This window comes from Malus domestica, chromosome 13 (genome assembly GCF_042453785.1).
Source record: "Malus domestica chromosome 13, GDT2T_hap1".
NCBI lineage: Eukaryota > Viridiplantae > Streptophyta > Magnoliopsida > Rosales > Rosaceae > Malus > Malus domestica.
In genome coordinates, this window is record NC_091673.1 from 10,982,256 (window position 1) to 11,000,514 (window position 18,259).

Genomic DNA, 18,259 nt, shown 5'->3' on the forward strand with positions numbered 1-18,259 from the left:
TGCATTTCAGTTCTTTGCTTGTAACACTGAGATTTGTACTCTCTCTACCACAACAGCAAAAGTCTCTGCATTTCAGAGACACCCAAAAAATTTTACAGTGCAGAGAGAGAGAGAGAGAGGGATATGGGTTTTGAGGTTGAGGTTCCAGTGGAGTTCGAGGTTGAGGACTTGAGGTTCCAGGCAGAGTTCCAGTGCTATTTAAAGTTCTTGTTTTTGTTTTTTGAGTAAACTGTCGGTTTACCCCCTGAACTTTCACCTCATTTTCGATTTCCCCCTTGAACTTTTCCATTGGAAAATTAAGGACTCAAACTAATTTTTTTAGCCAATTTACCCCCTACCGTTAGTTTTTCATATATTCCATCCATATTTCCGTTAAGTGAGACCATGTGCACAACATGTGAGGGTAGTTAAGTTATTTCACTCTTAAAAATGATTAAAAAACTGAAAATAATAAAAAAGCAAAACTTTCCCTCTATTTTTTCCCGCTAATTCCTATCCTAGATTTTATTTTTCCCTCTCATTCCTATGCATGAGAAATGACATATGGTGTTATTATCTACCATTTTTATTTTCTCTAACAAATTAATAATTAGACAAATGCTAATGGTGCTATTGTCTCCAAAGCAGTGCATTAATATAAGAAACCCTAGTCTTTTTTATGGACATGTTTCTTATATTAATGCACTGCTTTGGAGACAATAACACCATGAGCATTTGTCAAATTATTAATTTGTTAGAGAAAATAAAAATGGTAGTACATGCTTCAAAAAAAAGATTAACTTAGCTACTTAGGAAGACAATAACACCATATGTTATTTCTCATGCATAGGAATGAGAGGGAAAATTAAAATTGAGGATAGGAATTAGCGGCAAAAAATAGAGGGAAAATTATTATTATTATTTATTTTCAGTTTTAATCATTTTTAAATTGAAATGACTTAACTATCCTCACATGTTATGCACATGGTCTCACTTAACGGAAATATGGATGGAATATATGAAAAACTAACGGTAGGGGGCAAATTGGCTAAAAAAATTAGTTTGAGTCCTTAATTTTCCAATAGAAAAGTTCAGGGGGGAAATCGAAAGTTAGGTGAAAGTTCAGGGGGTAAACCGACAGTTTACCCTTGTTTTTTTGGTAGTCTTAGGTTTACGGAATTCGACAGAGAGTGAGGGTTTTCTAGTAGGAATATTGAAATCACACAAAAGCCCTCAAAAACGGGTGTTAACGGGTTCATCCAAAATAACCCGTTAACCACCCGATCTGTTTAGCACTCATCCAAATACTAATTTTAACGAATCGGGTTAACGGGTCAGGTTGAAAATGTCAGGTCAAAGTCGATCAACAGATAATCTCTCTGATAAATTGGTGAGCACAATGCAAAACAGAAATAGAATGAAATTTGAAGTTTGCCTTGAAGTCATGAAGTAAGATTCTACTGCAGATGACCACTAAAAGGCAGGTTGCATATCCATGTAGACAAAGTATCTAATTCGTTCAAAACCATGAGGATTCTCTCCGGATCCTTAAATCGTTTATGTTCATTATACATTATACAGTAAGAAATTATTTTAAATACTTTTATTTAAAATTAAATATGAATAGTATCTGATAAAAACCGATCGCATGATGTACGATGAACATACATAATTTGAGGAGGATCTTAAGAAAGAGGATCCTCATTCCATTCAAAAGCCATCAAATATGCTGATGTAAATTAAAGAATGCATTTTTGAAAAAAAAAATATTTGGTAAAATGGTGAACCAAAACCCGAAAAAAGAAGAACGGCTTCTTGGCGTCGTTTATCCTACCGCTACCAATCTAATCTTGCCGGTGGGAACTCCCTCTTCTCTTCCTCACCATCAATCCAGCCTCTTCCTCCCACTCTTTCTCTAAAATTGATTCCGTGGAATGGGAGCAGATTCCATTATGTGGGTCTGCAACTCAAGCACAGCAACCTAAAAAATTCCAATCCTTAATTTATTTTTTGTAATCTTAATATTTTTTTTTATTGTTAAATATTAACGCATAGTGAAGATTTATATTGAAATTTATAATAGAGATTTGTAATCAAATTCATTGAAATCTAGGGGCAAATTGAGTTTTAGGGTGACGACTTTTGAGTTTTAGTTTTAGGGGCAAATTGAGATTTAAATGAAGTTCTAAGGGTGAAAAAGTGGAATCAAAATCAACTTTCACAGGGTGTAGCTAAAATTAAGCCTATGATCTCACATTTTTACTCAACCACTTTAGCAATTTTATCGGCTATTGGACAGAAAAACGGAAATATAATAAATGGAAATATAATAAAGGGAACGGATTTTAATTTTAGATAATAAAGTAATGACTTTTGAATTATATGAGGCAAAGTGAAATCAAAGCGAATTTAGGGGTGTAACTAAAAATAACAGCACTCTTAATCACAACCGTCTATTTCAAGGTTCACCGCTGATTCTGGACTGGCGGTGCAGCTGATATTTACCCCCATAACCCTATATGAATTTCCCTGCCCTCTCACCACACGACTCATATAATTAGTCCTCCGACCCACCGAGGGCGAGAAGCAAACAGCAAATATTTTCCCGGAAAATTTCCTCTTGTGTTTCTCGCGTCGCTCTCTGATTGTTTTTATACCAAAGAAATTGAAGTTTTTCGAAGCTGCCGCTCAATATATTCGACGAGGTACGTGATTTTTTAGGGTTTTTCGAAGTGGGAATTATATGCTTGATTTTACCTCGTTTTCTAATTTTGGGTATTGAAATTTTTTCTTAGTTTGAATATGCTTGGTTGTTGAACGTTTCGGATGTATTTTGTTAATTCAAATTTTGATACGGGGTTTAATTTTGTAAGAAATTTGGGTTCTGAGAAGTGAGAAACTGTTGGTAAAGTAAGAACAGAAATTGAATTTTTGGATTTTGGATTATGGATTATATTTTATTTTGTATAGATTCTGTGGCATTTAGACATTCACTAAATTAGATTATCTTAACTTCAGAAGACTAAACAATTATTTTTTGATTTGATGTAGAGTGAACCGTGGGATGATCTGAGGTTGTTTTGCAATTGATTGTATTAGCTTTTTTTTTCTCTTTCTTTTTCGGTTATTATTTGGTGCAATTTTGCGAAACAATAGAGTTTGCAATGTCGATGTTTTGATGGAATGGTTTGATACGTTGTAGATAAGTATTAGTCATGGCATCAGTGGAGCCAGCCGGTCCACGATATGCGCCAGATGATCCTACACTTCCAAATCCGTGGAAGGGTTTGATTGATGGTAGCACGGGTTTGTTATACTATTGGAATCCTGAAACTAACGTTACCCAGTATGAAAAACCGGCTTCTTTGCCTCCGCCCTTGCCAGCAGGCCCGCCTCCTGCTACTACCACACCAAAGCTGGCTGCAATTCCTGTTGCTCATTCAATGCAACCGAACGGAGTGATGCCTCAGGATGGGCAGCAGATAACACAAGCTCCACAACAGCAGGGGTCGCAACTAAACCAGTATTCTCAACCTCATGGACATATAATGGCACAACAGCTGAATCCGACATCATATGCTCAACAGCAGGGATCACAAATGGCTCAACCTGGACATCAACAGAGTTCACAAGTGGGACAGGCCATGCAACATCATGGGCATATGATGCAGCATCTGGGTCAGCAAATGCCTCAGCAACTGGGGCAACACACACCACAGGGTCACGGGTCACAAATGCATCAGTTTGCACATCAGCAGGTGCATTATATCCCTTATCAGCAAAGCATTCCTCCGCAAGGGCAGCAAAGTTCACAACAGCAATCTATGCATAGTGCACAAGGGCAACCACTGTCAAATCAACAAGAATATAAACCTGCATTCTCTCAGAGGGAGGAAGATGATTTTCAACAAAGAAATCAAATTGGTGTTTCTCCATCTCGATTTCAACCTGCGGGTGCCTCATCTGTGCAGAATCTTCCTACTGGGACCAATCCAGTACAAATGCCACAGAGGTCTGTTCATCAAGGGCCACCCCAACAATTTGGCGGCCCTATAGGAAACATGCAACACCCTTCCTCTTTTGGTCACCTGCAGCAACCTGGGGCTGATTTGCCTCACCATCAACATGGTTCTAGGTTCCAAAATCAAATGGACCCGGCAATGATACATGGTCAGCAGTCAAATGTGCCTCCTGTAGGATTAAGAATGGGTCATGAAGATAATTTCCATGGTAGAGGTGGAAATGACTATTACTTCAATAGTAACAATGAAGGGCCACCAGGTCCTCAGCAACCCAAGCTTGCATCTATTCCGATTGCAAGAAGTCAGCAGGTATCTCTTAATTAATATCACTGACACATTCTGTTAGGTTTCCATGTAAGTTAATTACATTTAAATGCATTCTTCGAAAGTTAACTGATTTCTCATTATGTCATGCCATTTTTTTTCAGGAGATGAGTATGAGTGGTGGTCCTCCATTTCAAAATGCTACACCAGGTCATGCCAGTGCACTGAATACCATGCCAGGTCCCATGCATAACGTGTACAGTCATGCAACAGGTGGTCAACCTTTCCCAAATAACTCTTTGGTGAAGCCCCCTTATGCCGGACCTACAAGTGTTACTAGTCTTTCACCTGTTGAAGTTTATCGGCAACAACATGAAGTTACTGCATCGGTCTGTATTTCTGTTTGCTTGGGATGTATTTGTGGGAATGTGGGAATGCTTGTAAATTTATTTGAACAGCACTGAAAATGGTTTTAGGAGTGGATACAAAATGATGTTGGTTTTGATAAGAGATGGTGCTCTATTGTTTATAGTTGTTGTGGACACAATAGCGTGTTAAACTAATGTGTATTCTTTATGACCTCAATTTTTTGCATTTAATTGCATAGGGTGACAATGTTCCTGCACCGTTCATGACATTTGAAGACACTGGTTTTCCTCCAGAGATATTGAGAGAGGTAAGTTATGTTCCCCCCTGGATTTGTTCGTTCTCTGATATTTTATAAATATCCATTATGAGATCCATGCCATTCCATTTTTGTATTAGTATGTGTTTTCTACTTTTAAACTCATCAGTTCTCACTTGTCGCAGGTGCGATATCTGCTCCGGTGGAGGAGCATATGTCGTACGCTGCACTGCTATTGGCACACTTACACATGCAACAACTATTCTGATTTTTGGCTGCAAAATGAACTGTTGGAGCCTATCTTGTAAAAGGGTGGTTGGCCCTTCATCCAAATCACACCTTATGTGACTGGGATTTCTTGCTTAATGGCTCCACCTGTTATGTCTTTATGCCCTCTTTTGTTGCCTCAAGTTGCTTGTGTAAGCAACCATATACCCATGGGCTTTTTTGTCATCTTACTCTTCTATCAATACAATATCTGTAGTCTATCTTTGCATGAGACATTCTTAAACTTTTTCCTGATCTCTTAGACCTATGTTATTGGTTCAGATTCATGCTGCTGGCTTCACATCTCCCACACCAATTCAGGCACAAACATGGCCAATTGCTCTTCAAAGTAGGGATATAGTTGCAATTGCGAAAACTGGTTCTGGAAAAACTTTGGGCTATTTGATGCCTGCATTCATTCTTCTTAGACAACGCCGTAATCATTCTCAGAATGGCCCAACAGTCTTGGTTTTGGCCCCAACACGGGAGCTTGCAACGCAGATACAAGACGAGGTCTTGAAATTTGGGCGAGCTTCTAGGGTATCTTGCACGGTGGGTGCTCATTGCTTGACTTTATTGATATGATTGTTTCATTTTTTTCAGTTCATTTTGGTTTATATGTTTTATTCACTGTGATTGAACTTCATGATTCAGTGCTTGTATGGTGGAGCTCCAAAAGTCCTTCAGCTAAAAGAGTTAGATCGTGGAGCAGATATAGTTGTGGCAACTCCTGGTCGTCTTAATGACATACTGGAAATGAAGAAAATTGATTTTCGGCAAGTTTCTCTACTTGTACTTGATGAAGCAGATCGAATGCTTGATATGGGTTTTGAACCTCAAATCCGTAAAATCGTGGATCAAATACCCCCGCACAGACAAACCCTTATGTACACAGCAACATGGCCCAAAGAAGTAAGAAAAATAGCAAGTGACCTTCTTGTTAATCCTGTACAAGTGAATATTGGCAATGTTGACGAGCTTGCTGCAAACAAGTCTATCACACAGGTAATTTCTGAATGAGTACATTCTTTTTTGTGTTTTGACAAGTGCACATATTCTAGGATAATGTAACTAGTATATTAATGTGCTATGATCATAGAACTACAATTGTTATATCAGGTGCTTTATGTTTTCAGTTTTGATGAGTATCACTACTCACTACTCACATATAAGAAATCTTATGCAAAAAATTTATATTAAACTTAAATCTAATTATAACACGGAACCATAAGCTTTGCCGTACACTTCACTTCTGGCTCACATCAATAAGCTTCCACACGGAATAATTATATACAGTCGGTCTGTGTGATGGTCTATCTCCTTTTTTATGTGCATTTTATACCAAGGGTTTTTCAAATGCACACGTAGGGTAGAACATGTTTGTACTATTAACTTGGTTTGTGAAATGGGAACCTTTTTGTACGTTCAAAAAGAAGTAGGAACCTTTTTATTGCTTCACCTCGCAAAATGATTTGTTTATGAAAATGCAGTACGTTGAAGTTGTCCCACAAATGGAGAAGCAAAGGCGCTTGGAGCAGATCCTAAGATCCCAAGAACAAGGTTCTAAGATCATTGTCTTTTGTTCCACCAAGAGGTTGTGCGATCAGATTGCACGTAGTATTGGACGCACCTTTGGGGCTGCTGCAATTCACGGGGACAAGTCTCAAGGTGAGCGAGACTGGGTTTTAAATCAGTTCCGGAGTGGAAAATCCCCAGTATTAGTTGCCACTGACGTTGCTGCTCGTGGGCTTGACATCAAAGATATAAGGTTAACTCATTTCAACGCACTTCTTTATTTCCAATTTAACATGTTCAGTTTATTAATGGAAAAAATAACGATGCATTGGGACAAAGATCATGATTGAGCTTAGAATTAGACCTCAACATTGTTTCAAAGACATTATACTTATGGAGTTTCTCATGTTACAGGGTGGTGGTAAACTATGATTTCCCTACTGGTGTTGAAGACTATGTTCACCGAATTGGAAGAACTGGGAGGGCTGGCGCAACTGGGATGTCCTACACCTTTTTCTCCGAGCAAGACTGGAAATATGCAGCTGATTTGATTAAAGTTCTGGAGGGAGCTAACCAGCAAGTGCCTCCAGAGGTGCGAGAGATTGCTCTACGTGGTGGGGCTGGTTTTGGCAAGGATAGGAATCCGATGAACCGTTTTGATTCTGGTGGGCCTGTTAATGGTGGTACTGGCCGCTGGGATTCTGGCGGCCGTGATGGAATGAGGGATGGGGGTTTTGGTGGTCGCGGCGGTACAAGGGATGGGGGTTTTGGAGGTCGCGGCGGTACAAGGGATGGGGGTTTTGGAGGTCGCGGCGGTACAAGGGATGGGGGTGGTGGCATGAGGGATGGTGGTTTTGGTGGTCGTGGCGGCATGCGAGATGGCTTTGGCGGTCGTGGTGGCTCTAGGGATGGTGCTGTTGGCGGCCGTGGTGGGAGAGGCGATTTCTTTTCTGGGCCTGGGAACAGGGGCCGAGGATTTGGTGGTCCTGGTGGTGGTAATGTTGGTTGGGGTAGAAATGGCAGTGGCCCACAAGATCGGTACAACAGTATGGATGGGCGTGGGGGACGTGGACGGGGACGATTTGATAATAGAGTTGATTTTCCTGACAGGAGCAGAGGCAGAAGCTATAGCCGTAGCCCTGACAGAGTTCGAACATGGGATATCAACAGAAGCAGAAGCCGGAGTCGAAGCCGCAGCCGCAGCCGGAGTAGGAGGAGTCGGAGCTGGACCAGGAGTCGGAGTCGTAGTCGGAGCTGGTCCCGTGGCCGTAGTCGCAGCTACAGTCGTAGCCGAAGTCGTAGTCGGAGCCCCAGTTATGAAAGATATGAGAGGCCGCCACGTGTTTCGAAATTTGATGTGAAGGATCCTGTTCCTGAATCTGGGGCTCCACCTGTACCAGAGATGGTTCCTAAGTCCCCAGACACCAAGCCCATGGGCGAACTGCCAGTGGTTGAGGAAACTGAGCCAGTGCATACAAAGGGTGTTGGAGGAGACCCTTCTCATCATCCAGCGACTTAACCTGAAACCTGTCCTTGGGTGGAGGGGGAGACCCTTCTCACCATCCAGACACAGATCACTTTTTTCCAGTCCTTATGTGGTGCATTGATGTTGGTTTTGGTTCGTTAAGTGTCTTGCTTATCCCGATCTGCGAAGCTTGCTTTTTGGTGTGAAAATACTTGTATGCAGTAAGTTGGGGCTGGGCATCTTGGAATGAATTGGATGATACATATACAGTGGGATTAAGACATGCTGACCTGCCCAACTTCTTCAGCCGGTGTTGGAAGGTCATTTCAGGTAATTGGAGGTAGTTCTGGACGACGGATGTGTTAGGGTAGCTCTAGAGCACTCTTTTCAAGCACCGTCGACTATTTTGATCATTCAACAGTTGAATTCGAGTATTGCAGAGGACGTTAGCTTGTCGGAATATTGGTGTCTAGTGTGAGAAATTGGGAAAGACATGTATTACACCTTTCCCACACGGAGTTTAGGTGCTTATTTTTACTAGATATGTCATGAATTAACCTATTTTTTCAAGTAACTTTTCTATGTTTAACTTCTCTCTCTCTCTCTCTCTCTCTCTCTCTCTCACACACACACACAAAGCACTGTGTTCAGGAATTTGTGGTTAGATGTAATGTGATTTAGGTACTACTAACTGTGAATGTGAAGCAGTTACTTTTTTTAGGAAAATTAATTAAAATGGCTTGAAAACTTTGAGTTTTAACGATAAGGATAAAATAACGGGTAAAGTGAATAGTATCAGATTTGACTTTTTAGTATAAAAATGTGGTTTTTCGTTAAAGTGAACAGTACCACGGGTTTTTCATTAAAACTCCCTTCTTTTTTGCTGGTTCAACGATTTGAAATTTGCACATATATGTGGTCAGGTCGGTCGTAGTTCATACCCTAATGCTGGTGAGCTTTCAGATTTTGGTTTGGTACTTGGGTGTCATTCTTTCCTCACCTTGTCCTCCATTTTTATGCTGGCAAAACACTTTAGCGATAGGTTGTCTAGTTCACCCCTTTATAGGTTCCGGCAAGGGCCGGTGGATCACCTTTGGGAGCCAAGCCGGAGATCTAGGGGTATATTTTTGAAGAGATTTTCTCATAGTGTACTGCCTGTTCAATAAGCAATTGTCATGTGGTGAACAGGCGACGAGAGAATAAAGCGTTTCTCCCTTATAGATTTCTACCTGATGACAAAACTTGTCACCATGTTAAGCATACAAGTGGGAGACCCCAGGTGAATAAAGGCCCCTAATTGCCCTAAAAAGGTTTGAGCAAAGAACATATTGGCCTATCGCATACATAAGAATAATTTTGTGTAAAGACATCCATCCACATGCAAGTAAGCATATAGTTTTTGAGATTTCCAAATTCTAAAGTATTACCAAGAATATTAAGTCATAAAGCAAAACATTCTCACTTTATTTTGCAATCACTTGGTCTCCAAGTCTTAAATATTATGCTAAGTATATAATATTTTGCGTTTATCTTTTTGTCACACTAATTTATGAACGTCATGAGCTTATAATTGAGCATAGCATCAAAGTGGTTATTGTTATTAAGTCTCAGTTAGAAGAAGAATTCCATGAAATAGATTTTACCGTCACATGGCTTCTCAATCTAATAATATATTGCTATGTGCAAGTTTTCTTCCACATAACAATGTCTTGTTAGATCGGGACACTATAGAAACGACAAACTTGTTCCATATAAGCTACTATCATCGATTATAAATTTAGAAGGGCACCCTAGCTACTATGATTAAGGTGACAAGAAACATATTTCCTATATTTTTTATAGTCTATCTTTCTAAAATAACCTTCATAAATCAAATGTAAAGATTTTTTCCTTGTTTAATTCCTTATTCAATAATATTTTGTTTTAATTTTTGTAAATACGTAAATTAAAATAGCACACCGAGACAAAGATATCTTATTAAATAAATATATAACACGTAAGTTACGTACTCATGCAGGAGGAACCAACACCCTTCACCTACCAAAGGAAGCTCCGTGCCAGTTTCATATCCACGACTCTAGAACCATATAACCTACTAATCTACTGACATTCATTTTCATTTGTAGACGTGGTCGGAAGTCTGAAATTCAACTCAAATAGATTGTGAGTTTAATACATAATTATTGTGGTTAACTTATTATGTAACTAAACTAAAATTTATGAAATTTCATCTATTGTTGTATAAAAACTAAATTTTATGAAGCAATGTTTTAAAGAGAAATATATTCCATGCGAAAAAAGCACACCAAGAATAATGGGAGAAATCTTCTTTTCAATTCTCAACTAATAAAGGTAAGTTTTTCTACCCAACATATAAGTCAAGATAAGGTCAACGACGATAAAAATATTTTGGCAGGAATCGAATAATAAACTTGTTCCGGATAGTGTTTAACTGTAGTGGCAAGAAGCAATTAAAATCAATACCCTTCTCCTTAACGAACAATGTCTTTCTCGTTAAATTTTGCGTTACATTGACATTTGATTTGATTTTAGTCGTTAATATGAGAATTATTTTACATATCCCAATCCAGGTTGGACTAGAAAACTATAACATCTTACATCGATCAACGGAAATTTGGTGATGTGTCTTATATGTACATGCCCACCTTCATATAGCACGAGACATTTTGGGAACTCATTGATTTCGGGTTCCATAGGAACTTCGAAGTTAAGCGAGTTTGGGCAAGAGTATTCCTAAGATAGGTAATCCACTGGGAAGTGCTGCTCAAGTGAGTTCCCAGAAACAAAACCGTGAGAGCGTGGTCGGGGTCCAAAGCGGACAATATCGTGCTACGACAGAGTCTCGCCAGGAATGTGGTGAACCCCAGATCGGGATGTGAGTGTGACAAAAACTCTCATCTACTATAAAAAGAGGTGAATCGTTAATTTGAGAATTATTTTACATATCCCAAATCCAAGTTGGACTAATCCAAGTTGGACTAGAAGACTCTCATCTACTATAAAAAGAGCTTCATTCACCATATCATAAAGCCATCTACATTTAGTACTATGGTCTAGTGTGATTCATCTTCATTTATAAGTGAGCGGTTTTAAATTCGATTCTCGCCCGGGATGTAATGAACCCTGAGTCGGGATGTGACTAAAACTCTAATCTACTATAAAAAGACGTGAATCGTTAATTTGGGAATTATTTTACATATCCCAAATCCAAGTTAGACTAGAAGACTCTCATCTACTATAAAAAGAGCTTCATTCACCATATCATTAAGCCATTTACATTTAGTACTATTGTTTAGTGTGATTCATCTTCACTTATAAGTGAGAGGTTTTAAATTCGATTCTTGCTAAGGGCGACTATAACCATATTATCGCTAGCCTATTGTGATACTTAACCCACTCTCCCACCCCTTAATGTAGATAATAATGTTTGTTCGGGAGAAAAAAATTCAAACATTAGAGGGTTTTTTGCAGCACTACATTGGTATCACCACAATAGCCTATCCTTATTCTGGGAGATCAAATCTTCTGCACTAAAAATGAGTGTGGTCTCTATGTGACCTACATTGTTGAATGACACGTAATTATAAACTTAATTTTTTTAATTTTATTGTCATAAAATTAATGCGTTAAACAATAATTTGGACCATAGAAATTCAAGCACCCCCTCTCAAATTTCAAATTCACAAGATGTTTACTGGTAACTATAAAGTAGGAAGTTTCTTGGCTTTTTTCAAAAAAAAAAAGAAAAGAAAAAGAATTAAAAGAAAATTGCAGCCGCCACTAGTTAGCGGTAGATGTGTCGGCACATCTGGGAAAACCTGATTGAACTTCTTTTGAGGGAGTAGGATTATCTACCATTTTTTTTGTTTCTTCTTTCATTTTTTTTTCTATTTAAACGGTTATGATTAAGTTACGTTAATATTTTATATTAATTTTTTATGACAAGAGAAAAATAAAATAAGAAAATAAGAAATGAAGGGATGGAAGAAGATGGAAAGAAAAATGGTGAGAATTCTACTCCTTTGTTCAACAAACCACAGGCAGTGAGCGTACGACCGCTCTTCTCACCACGACGTCGTTTCAAGCTTTTAGCGGACCAGACAAAATTCACCACTTTCCCGCTACGCATTACCCCCTGGCGGTCTTCGAGTTTTCCGCCGCTTAGGGGGGCAATCTCGACATTTAACAAAGCTGCGAAACTGAAAACAAAAAAAAGAAAAAAAAAGAAACTGAAAAGTTTCCCACTCGAAACGATGCGTATTGCGGGAATATCTCTTTTGCTCTCTCTATATTACAGAGATTCACACACCAAAACCGCCATCTGGCCCAAGCCCCCCTCTCCTCTCCCTTGCTTCTCCCTCATGGTTAGGGTTTCTTAACCCGTCTGCTTCGCCCTCAAAAGTATATATAATATATATATATATATATATATATTACGTAATGTTGCAGAAAAGCCCCTCTACTCTCTGCAAATTATTCGATTCCCGCCTCTAGAACTTTCTAGGTCAACCATGGATTGATTCAGCTTATTTATTGGTAATTCCCCTCACTCCTCAAGCTTTTCTCTTCTTTTTCTTTTACGTCCTTGCTTAGAAATTAAGGTACTGTCTTTTCTCCGAGCTCAAATAAAAATTTCCTTGCAGTTTCGTCCCTCTCTTCTATTTTTCCTTGTGTTCACAGGCTCTGTGTTCGAATTTTTTTAGCTTTAGAAGGTAGTCTGAGAGTAGGAATATAATTTTCGTTTTCTTCGAAAAACTGTTCCTGATATTTTTGTTGGAATCATTGAATTTTTGGGTGTTGGAAGTTGAATTTTCGCGTTATTAGGGTTTCGTGTTTGTTTTTAGGATTAATCGGATCTAATTTTATTCGGTATTGCTTAGGACATGTTATTATTTGACATGATTGCTTTGTAGTAGCTGAAAATTCATACCTCGGTGCAAAAAATTAAGATAAGTTCAGTTACTCCGTAAATTGGGTTTGAGTTCCTTGTAGAATGGTGGAATGCTCGGTTAAGTATCGGGTCGATTTCTGCTTATGATTATGTGATTGATGGTGGTGAAGAAGCCAATTCTTCTGTTCTGGTGTTTGGGTATTCTTTAATTGTTTAGAACATGTTTGATTCGTCCCGGGCTAGTGATAACGGGAACAAATCTTGTGTACAGACGGGTGCCTTATTGTTTTCTAGAGATGTTTTACTTGTTTGAGGATGGTTCTGCATTTTACTTTCCTGACTCTACTGAATGACGTTCTGTATCATTGTATTGTATAGGGGTGGCAGTACTGGAATGGAAATGTATAATGTTCCCGAACATGCGAATGATGAGGTGTATATGGTATGTTCTTACAAATCTTTCGACATTTGATTGAGCAGTGATAGTTTGTCCAGTGGTGAATTCTGTTTGTAATTTCCTGCTGAGTTGTTGAGTGTTGTTGTCTTTGGCTTTTAGATTCAAAACATGGAACAAAACCTGCATTTTCCAAGTTCCTTTGAACAAGTTGAAGGTACGTACAACGAAGGAGCTCCTGAGTTTGTTGTTGACCAGGGCATGTATTATCCCGCTGCCACAAGCTATGGGTATTACTGTACAGGTAAATTTATTGTCCCTTCTCTTTTGGTAGATCAATTTGGCGGCTCACTTATCTCATTTGTACTTTGTGTTGAAACTTGAATAAATGTGGACAGGATTTGAATCACCCGGTGAATTTGAGGACCACCGTAGGATTTTTGGCGTTGATGGTCCAGATATCCAGTACACGGTTAGTGATTTATCTCTCTCTTACACACGCACATACTTTTGGTACTTTAGTGATTATTAGTGATGATTCTCATAATTCGTCCTATTTAACAGGGTGCACAGAATGAAAGTTTGCCTTTTGTATATTATACACCTAGCTATGGATATGCACAGTCTCCATACAACCCATACAATCCTTACATACCTGGTGCTATGATAGGCGCTGATGGCCAACAGTATACCATCCCCCCTTATCAGAACTCTGTCTCTTCACCTTCCTACATCCCTTTTGTTGTTCAACAAGATGCCATTCCCAACAGTTCACCTGACTCCTTGTTTGATAATGGAGCATCAGTTAATAGACCCGATGGAAGAGGGGTCAAATATAACTTAAATTCAGCTTCTGGAGGATACCCTAACTCCTCGAAGTCCTCTTTAAATCAGATGAATCCCGTGACAAAGGTATCAGAAGGTCAAAGAGGTAATGGATCAAGCAAGCATGCTGTGACACATGGAGGTGTTTCTTCTGGTCGTTTTCCAACCCCAGCCTCGTCACATGTTAATCAGGTATTACTTTTTCTGTCCAGGTTTATGGTCTTTAACTTGTTGGGTGTTTAATTCTACCAATAAAGTTTCTGATATGATCATCTTTGTTCACCTATAAAATTGTTACTGTCTTGATATCTGGTTCTTTTGAGGACCATTAAAACAGAATCCTTTCTGAGTTTTCCCCTAATGCTTTCTCAGGTTAGAAGTGCATCTGGGTCAGTTTCGTCTGTGGATAACCTTCCAAATGGGAAAGTATTGCCTAATCATTTGAATGTGGAAATCCCCGTCACTAATGGCTTATCTAACTTTGGATCTAGTGCTCAAGGAAGGGGTGCTGCGGGTAAGTTTCGACCAAAATTTCATGTTGGTAGGGCCTTGAATGACGTACATGGTGGCCTGGAGGCATTGGGTGAGCAGAATTGTGGTCCTAGAATCAACAGGTTAAAAAATCAACTAGCCGTGAAAGCCTATACGACCAATGCAGGAGATTGTGATGCACAAGGAAACATCATTATCCGTACTGATAAATATAACAAGGATGATCTGCCCGTTGACTACGCGGATGCAAAGTTTTTTGTAATAAAATCATACAGCGAGGATGATGTTCACAAAAGCGTCAAATACAATGTCTGGTCATCCACACCCCATGGCAACAAGAAACTAAATAGTGCATATGAAGATGCTCAAAGAATAGCTGCAGGAAAACATAGAGCCTGTCCTATCTTCCTTTTCTTTTCCGTGAGTTCTGTTGTACCTGTTGACTATTTTTTGTTGAAAACATATATAATTGTTCACCTTAATCGATTATCTCATTTATAAACCATTAGAAACAAGGTTTTTAGTGATTCATCAGGTTATGCTGATATTGAATTGTCCTTGCACAGGTTAATGCAAGTGGTCAATTCTGTGGCGTAGCGGAGATGGATGGCCCGGTTGACTTTCACAAGGATATGGACTTTTGGCAGCAAGATAAATGGAGTGGGAGCTTCCCTGTTAAGTGGCACATCATTAAGGATGTTCCAAATACCAGTTTCAGGCACATTGTATTGGAGAACAATGAAAACAAGCCAGTGACTAATAGCAGGGATACGCAAGAGGTAATCTAGGTTTTTTTTCCCTGTATTATCTTAACCGAATCTTCCATTGTGGGTGATTTGTTGGGCATCTTTCACAATATGGTGTTTTGTACCTAGCTTGTGGTTTAATCATGTATAGTGGTTAGTGTTGCTGAGAAATGCGACTTGGAGGATTGGAATCCACACTGCCAGACTGGGCAGAATGGTTAAATGGTTGTGTGCATCTAACCACAAGTAGGCTCATAGCCTTTAATTGAAATCTAGGGTTTAAGAGTATGTGCTATGAACATGTGTCCTGAATTTAGCAGTGGGTTCCTCCTCATCAGTGAAAAGTGGATTTGTATTGTCACCGTCTCTCCGTGGGGTATGATTTCATTGGGTGGTGGTTAATTATTTTTTTTATACTGTGCAGATTATGCATAAGAAAGGCTTGGAGATGCTGAAAATATTCAAGAATCACACATTGAAGACATCTTTACTTGATGACTTTATGTACTATGAGGACCGTCAGAAAATCATGCAGGAAGAGAGAGGCAGGTTACTTCTTAGAAGCTTTGAAAGTCCATTTTTAGTACCTGGGCTGGGTCCTCCCCGCAAGCTGCACAACTCTGTGGGTGAGCTGCCTCGTATTAAGGAAGAAAAAGTCACCAAACTTAATGACGATGTGAACAACGCGAAAAAGACTTTGGTCTCTACTCCTGAGCAGGTTTCCTCTAACTCAAGTGTTATCAACGCGAGTATCAAGAATGAAGATGCTGAGCGCAAGGCAATTGAAGCAAAAGATGATGTCGTGTCTACCTTAAAAATTGATTCCCTCACTATTACTCCAAAGCAGGCAGGATCAAAATCTTCAGCTGCCGCTGTTACTAACACCCGAAAGGTTGATGTTGTCACTGTAGGTTCAATGCCCGTAAGAGTTAACGGGTATTCTGAATCCTTGGGTAATTTAACAGTTGGAACAATCCCTCTGGATCCTAGAGCGTTACAGCTAGAGAAGGGCGGGTCTATCATAAAAAATGCAGCTCATCCTCAAGAGAAATGATTCGGAAGTCGGTCACAGTTTCCTTTTATCGACTGTATTTTTGCTGGGTTCATCAAATCCCGGGTTTATGATACTCGCGGCAAATGGTAAAATGCAATACTCACTCTGATGTTGTCTCTTTTTGTTGTTTTTAACCCCCTCTGATTTAGTGATGTTGGTCCATACCTTTTAGTTACATCCTGGATTTATTCGGGGGTTTGTTGCTCAAATCAGGTGGAAAATACAGTTTGATATAATTCAAGAAATCAAGATAGCAATTAACATTATCTCCCAAGTCTTTGAGAGAAAGTTGTGCTTTGTTCGGTTTGGTTCCTTTTTTGTATGATTGGTTTTGTGCACCTCTTCTCTTCCCCTTGCACTGTTTATTTTTCACATTTGAATTGAATAAAAGGACAACTAATAGGACAACTAATGAAAAAGACTTGAAAACTTTAAGTTTTATCAATAAGGACAAAATAAAGGGTAAAGTGAATAGTACTAAGTTTGACATTTTAGTGTATAAACGTGGTTTTTCGTTAAAAGTGAATAGTATTGCGGATTTTTTTGTTAAAACTTCCAATAATAAATGCTTTTGTTAGAATGTAATATTGTATTTACACCTCTTATTTCCGTTTTTCTTTTCCCGCAGATTGTTTATTTCTGGCATTTAGATTGATACCAAACTTTGATATTTCTCATGCAATTGATGGCTTCGCTTTCTAGTTTTTCTTGTAACCTTGAGACCAGTCCAAACTGGTTCAACAGGCAGGCCTATTAGTATTGTAGTGTCGAAAATTGAAACTCGCTCACCCCCGCCAGCACCATCCACCATTATCCGTCTCCATCACCACTCACTATCATCACCGCTGTCTCCACCACCACTACTAAATTTTTTACTTAAATCTATTATTTTTTTATGTTAACTGAACAAATTCTTTTTTTAATTCTAGAGAATAAAATTCCGTCTTTTCAGTTTTTTTTTGTTATTTTAGAATTCTTTAGTAATAAAAAATTTTCTTGTCTAAATGCAGTGTAATTTTTGTAAAAGTTTTTTGGATAATTTGCGCTCATGATCTCCCACATTTTATCTAAAGATAGTGTTATTCATACACTCATTTTTATATCTCATGCACTCTTGTTCTTTTTGTCCATTCATTTTCAATTCATTTGATTCGACGATTGAAAATTGAGAAGGATGTATGCAAAGTATAAATGAGTGTGGATAACACTACCCCTCATCTAGTTCCTAATGTCCATAAAAGATGGTAGGATTGAACAACAAGTTTTCTTCATGACTTCTCCATCTGTTAGAACAAGTCTAGTGGAAAGGGCAAGGATTAGGGGCTAGAAGCTTTATTTAGCCTCTCAAAATGCCATTATTCCTTAAATCTAATTGTCTTAAAAAAAAAAAATTGTCCCAATGATGTGAGAGACTAGGAGTTAAAAAGTGTTGGGTGACTAATTTTTATTAATTGTTAATTTCTTTCTAAATTGACGTTTTAAGAGCGTTGAGCAAGAGTCGAGAATAAATTAGTCCCTCGAAGAGCCCGAATTATTTTAAGTTAGTTTAGTAATGCATTATGCAATTATTTTACATGGTGAAATTGATGGTCTCAATCAACCTTCATTAAATTTAGAAAGTTTTAACGAAACACTCCCGGTACTGTTCACTTTTAACAAAAAATCACATTTTTACCTTTTTACCTTTTTCTGGTATTAT

The 18,259-nt window shown here is 38.7% G+C and overlaps 2 protein-coding genes across 6 annotated transcripts; both read left to right on the forward strand.

Moving 5' to 3' along the window:
• Positions 1–2,483: 2,483 nt before the first annotated feature.
• Positions 2,484–8,726, forward strand: LOC103452648 (DEAD-box ATP-dependent RNA helicase 40-like). Of its 2 annotated transcripts, none has more exons than XM_070810476.1 (8): positions 2,484–2,684; positions 3,182–4,310; positions 4,430–4,654; positions 4,873–4,941; positions 5,440–5,709; positions 5,812–6,162; positions 6,648–6,925; positions 7,087–8,726. In XM_070810476.1, exons 2-8 carry the CDS (start codon positions 3,195–3,197, stop codon positions 8,189–8,191), a joined length of 3,414 nt encoding a protein of 1,137 aa, XP_070666577.1. In that variant the 5' UTR covers positions 2,484–2,684; positions 3,182–3,194; the 3' UTR covers positions 8,192–8,726. The 2 variants fall into 2 exon arrangements, with proteins under 2 accessions (XP_070666577.1, XP_070666578.1); XM_070810477.1 differs by having other exon boundaries at positions 2,531–2,684; positions 3,031–4,310.
• A 3,679-nt stretch (positions 8,727–12,405) lies between these two features.
• Positions 12,406–16,826, forward strand: LOC103452649 (YTH domain-containing protein ECT4-like). Of its 4 annotated transcripts, none has more exons than XM_008392175.4 (8): positions 12,406–12,694; positions 13,428–13,491; positions 13,606–13,747; positions 13,842–13,915; positions 14,008–14,460; positions 14,641–15,180; positions 15,327–15,539; positions 15,931–16,826. In XM_008392175.4, exons 2-8 carry the CDS (start codon positions 13,444–13,446, stop codon positions 16,558–16,560), a joined length of 2,100 nt encoding a protein of 699 aa, XP_008390397.2. In that variant the 5' UTR covers positions 12,406–12,694; positions 13,428–13,443; the 3' UTR covers positions 16,561–16,826. The 4 variants fall into 4 exon arrangements, with proteins under 4 accessions (XP_008390397.2, XP_008390398.2, XP_008390399.2 ...); XM_008392176.4 differs by having other exon boundaries at positions 12,661–12,870; XM_008392177.4 differs by having other exon boundaries at positions 12,692–12,759.
• Positions 16,827–18,259: the final 1,433 nt, after the last annotated feature.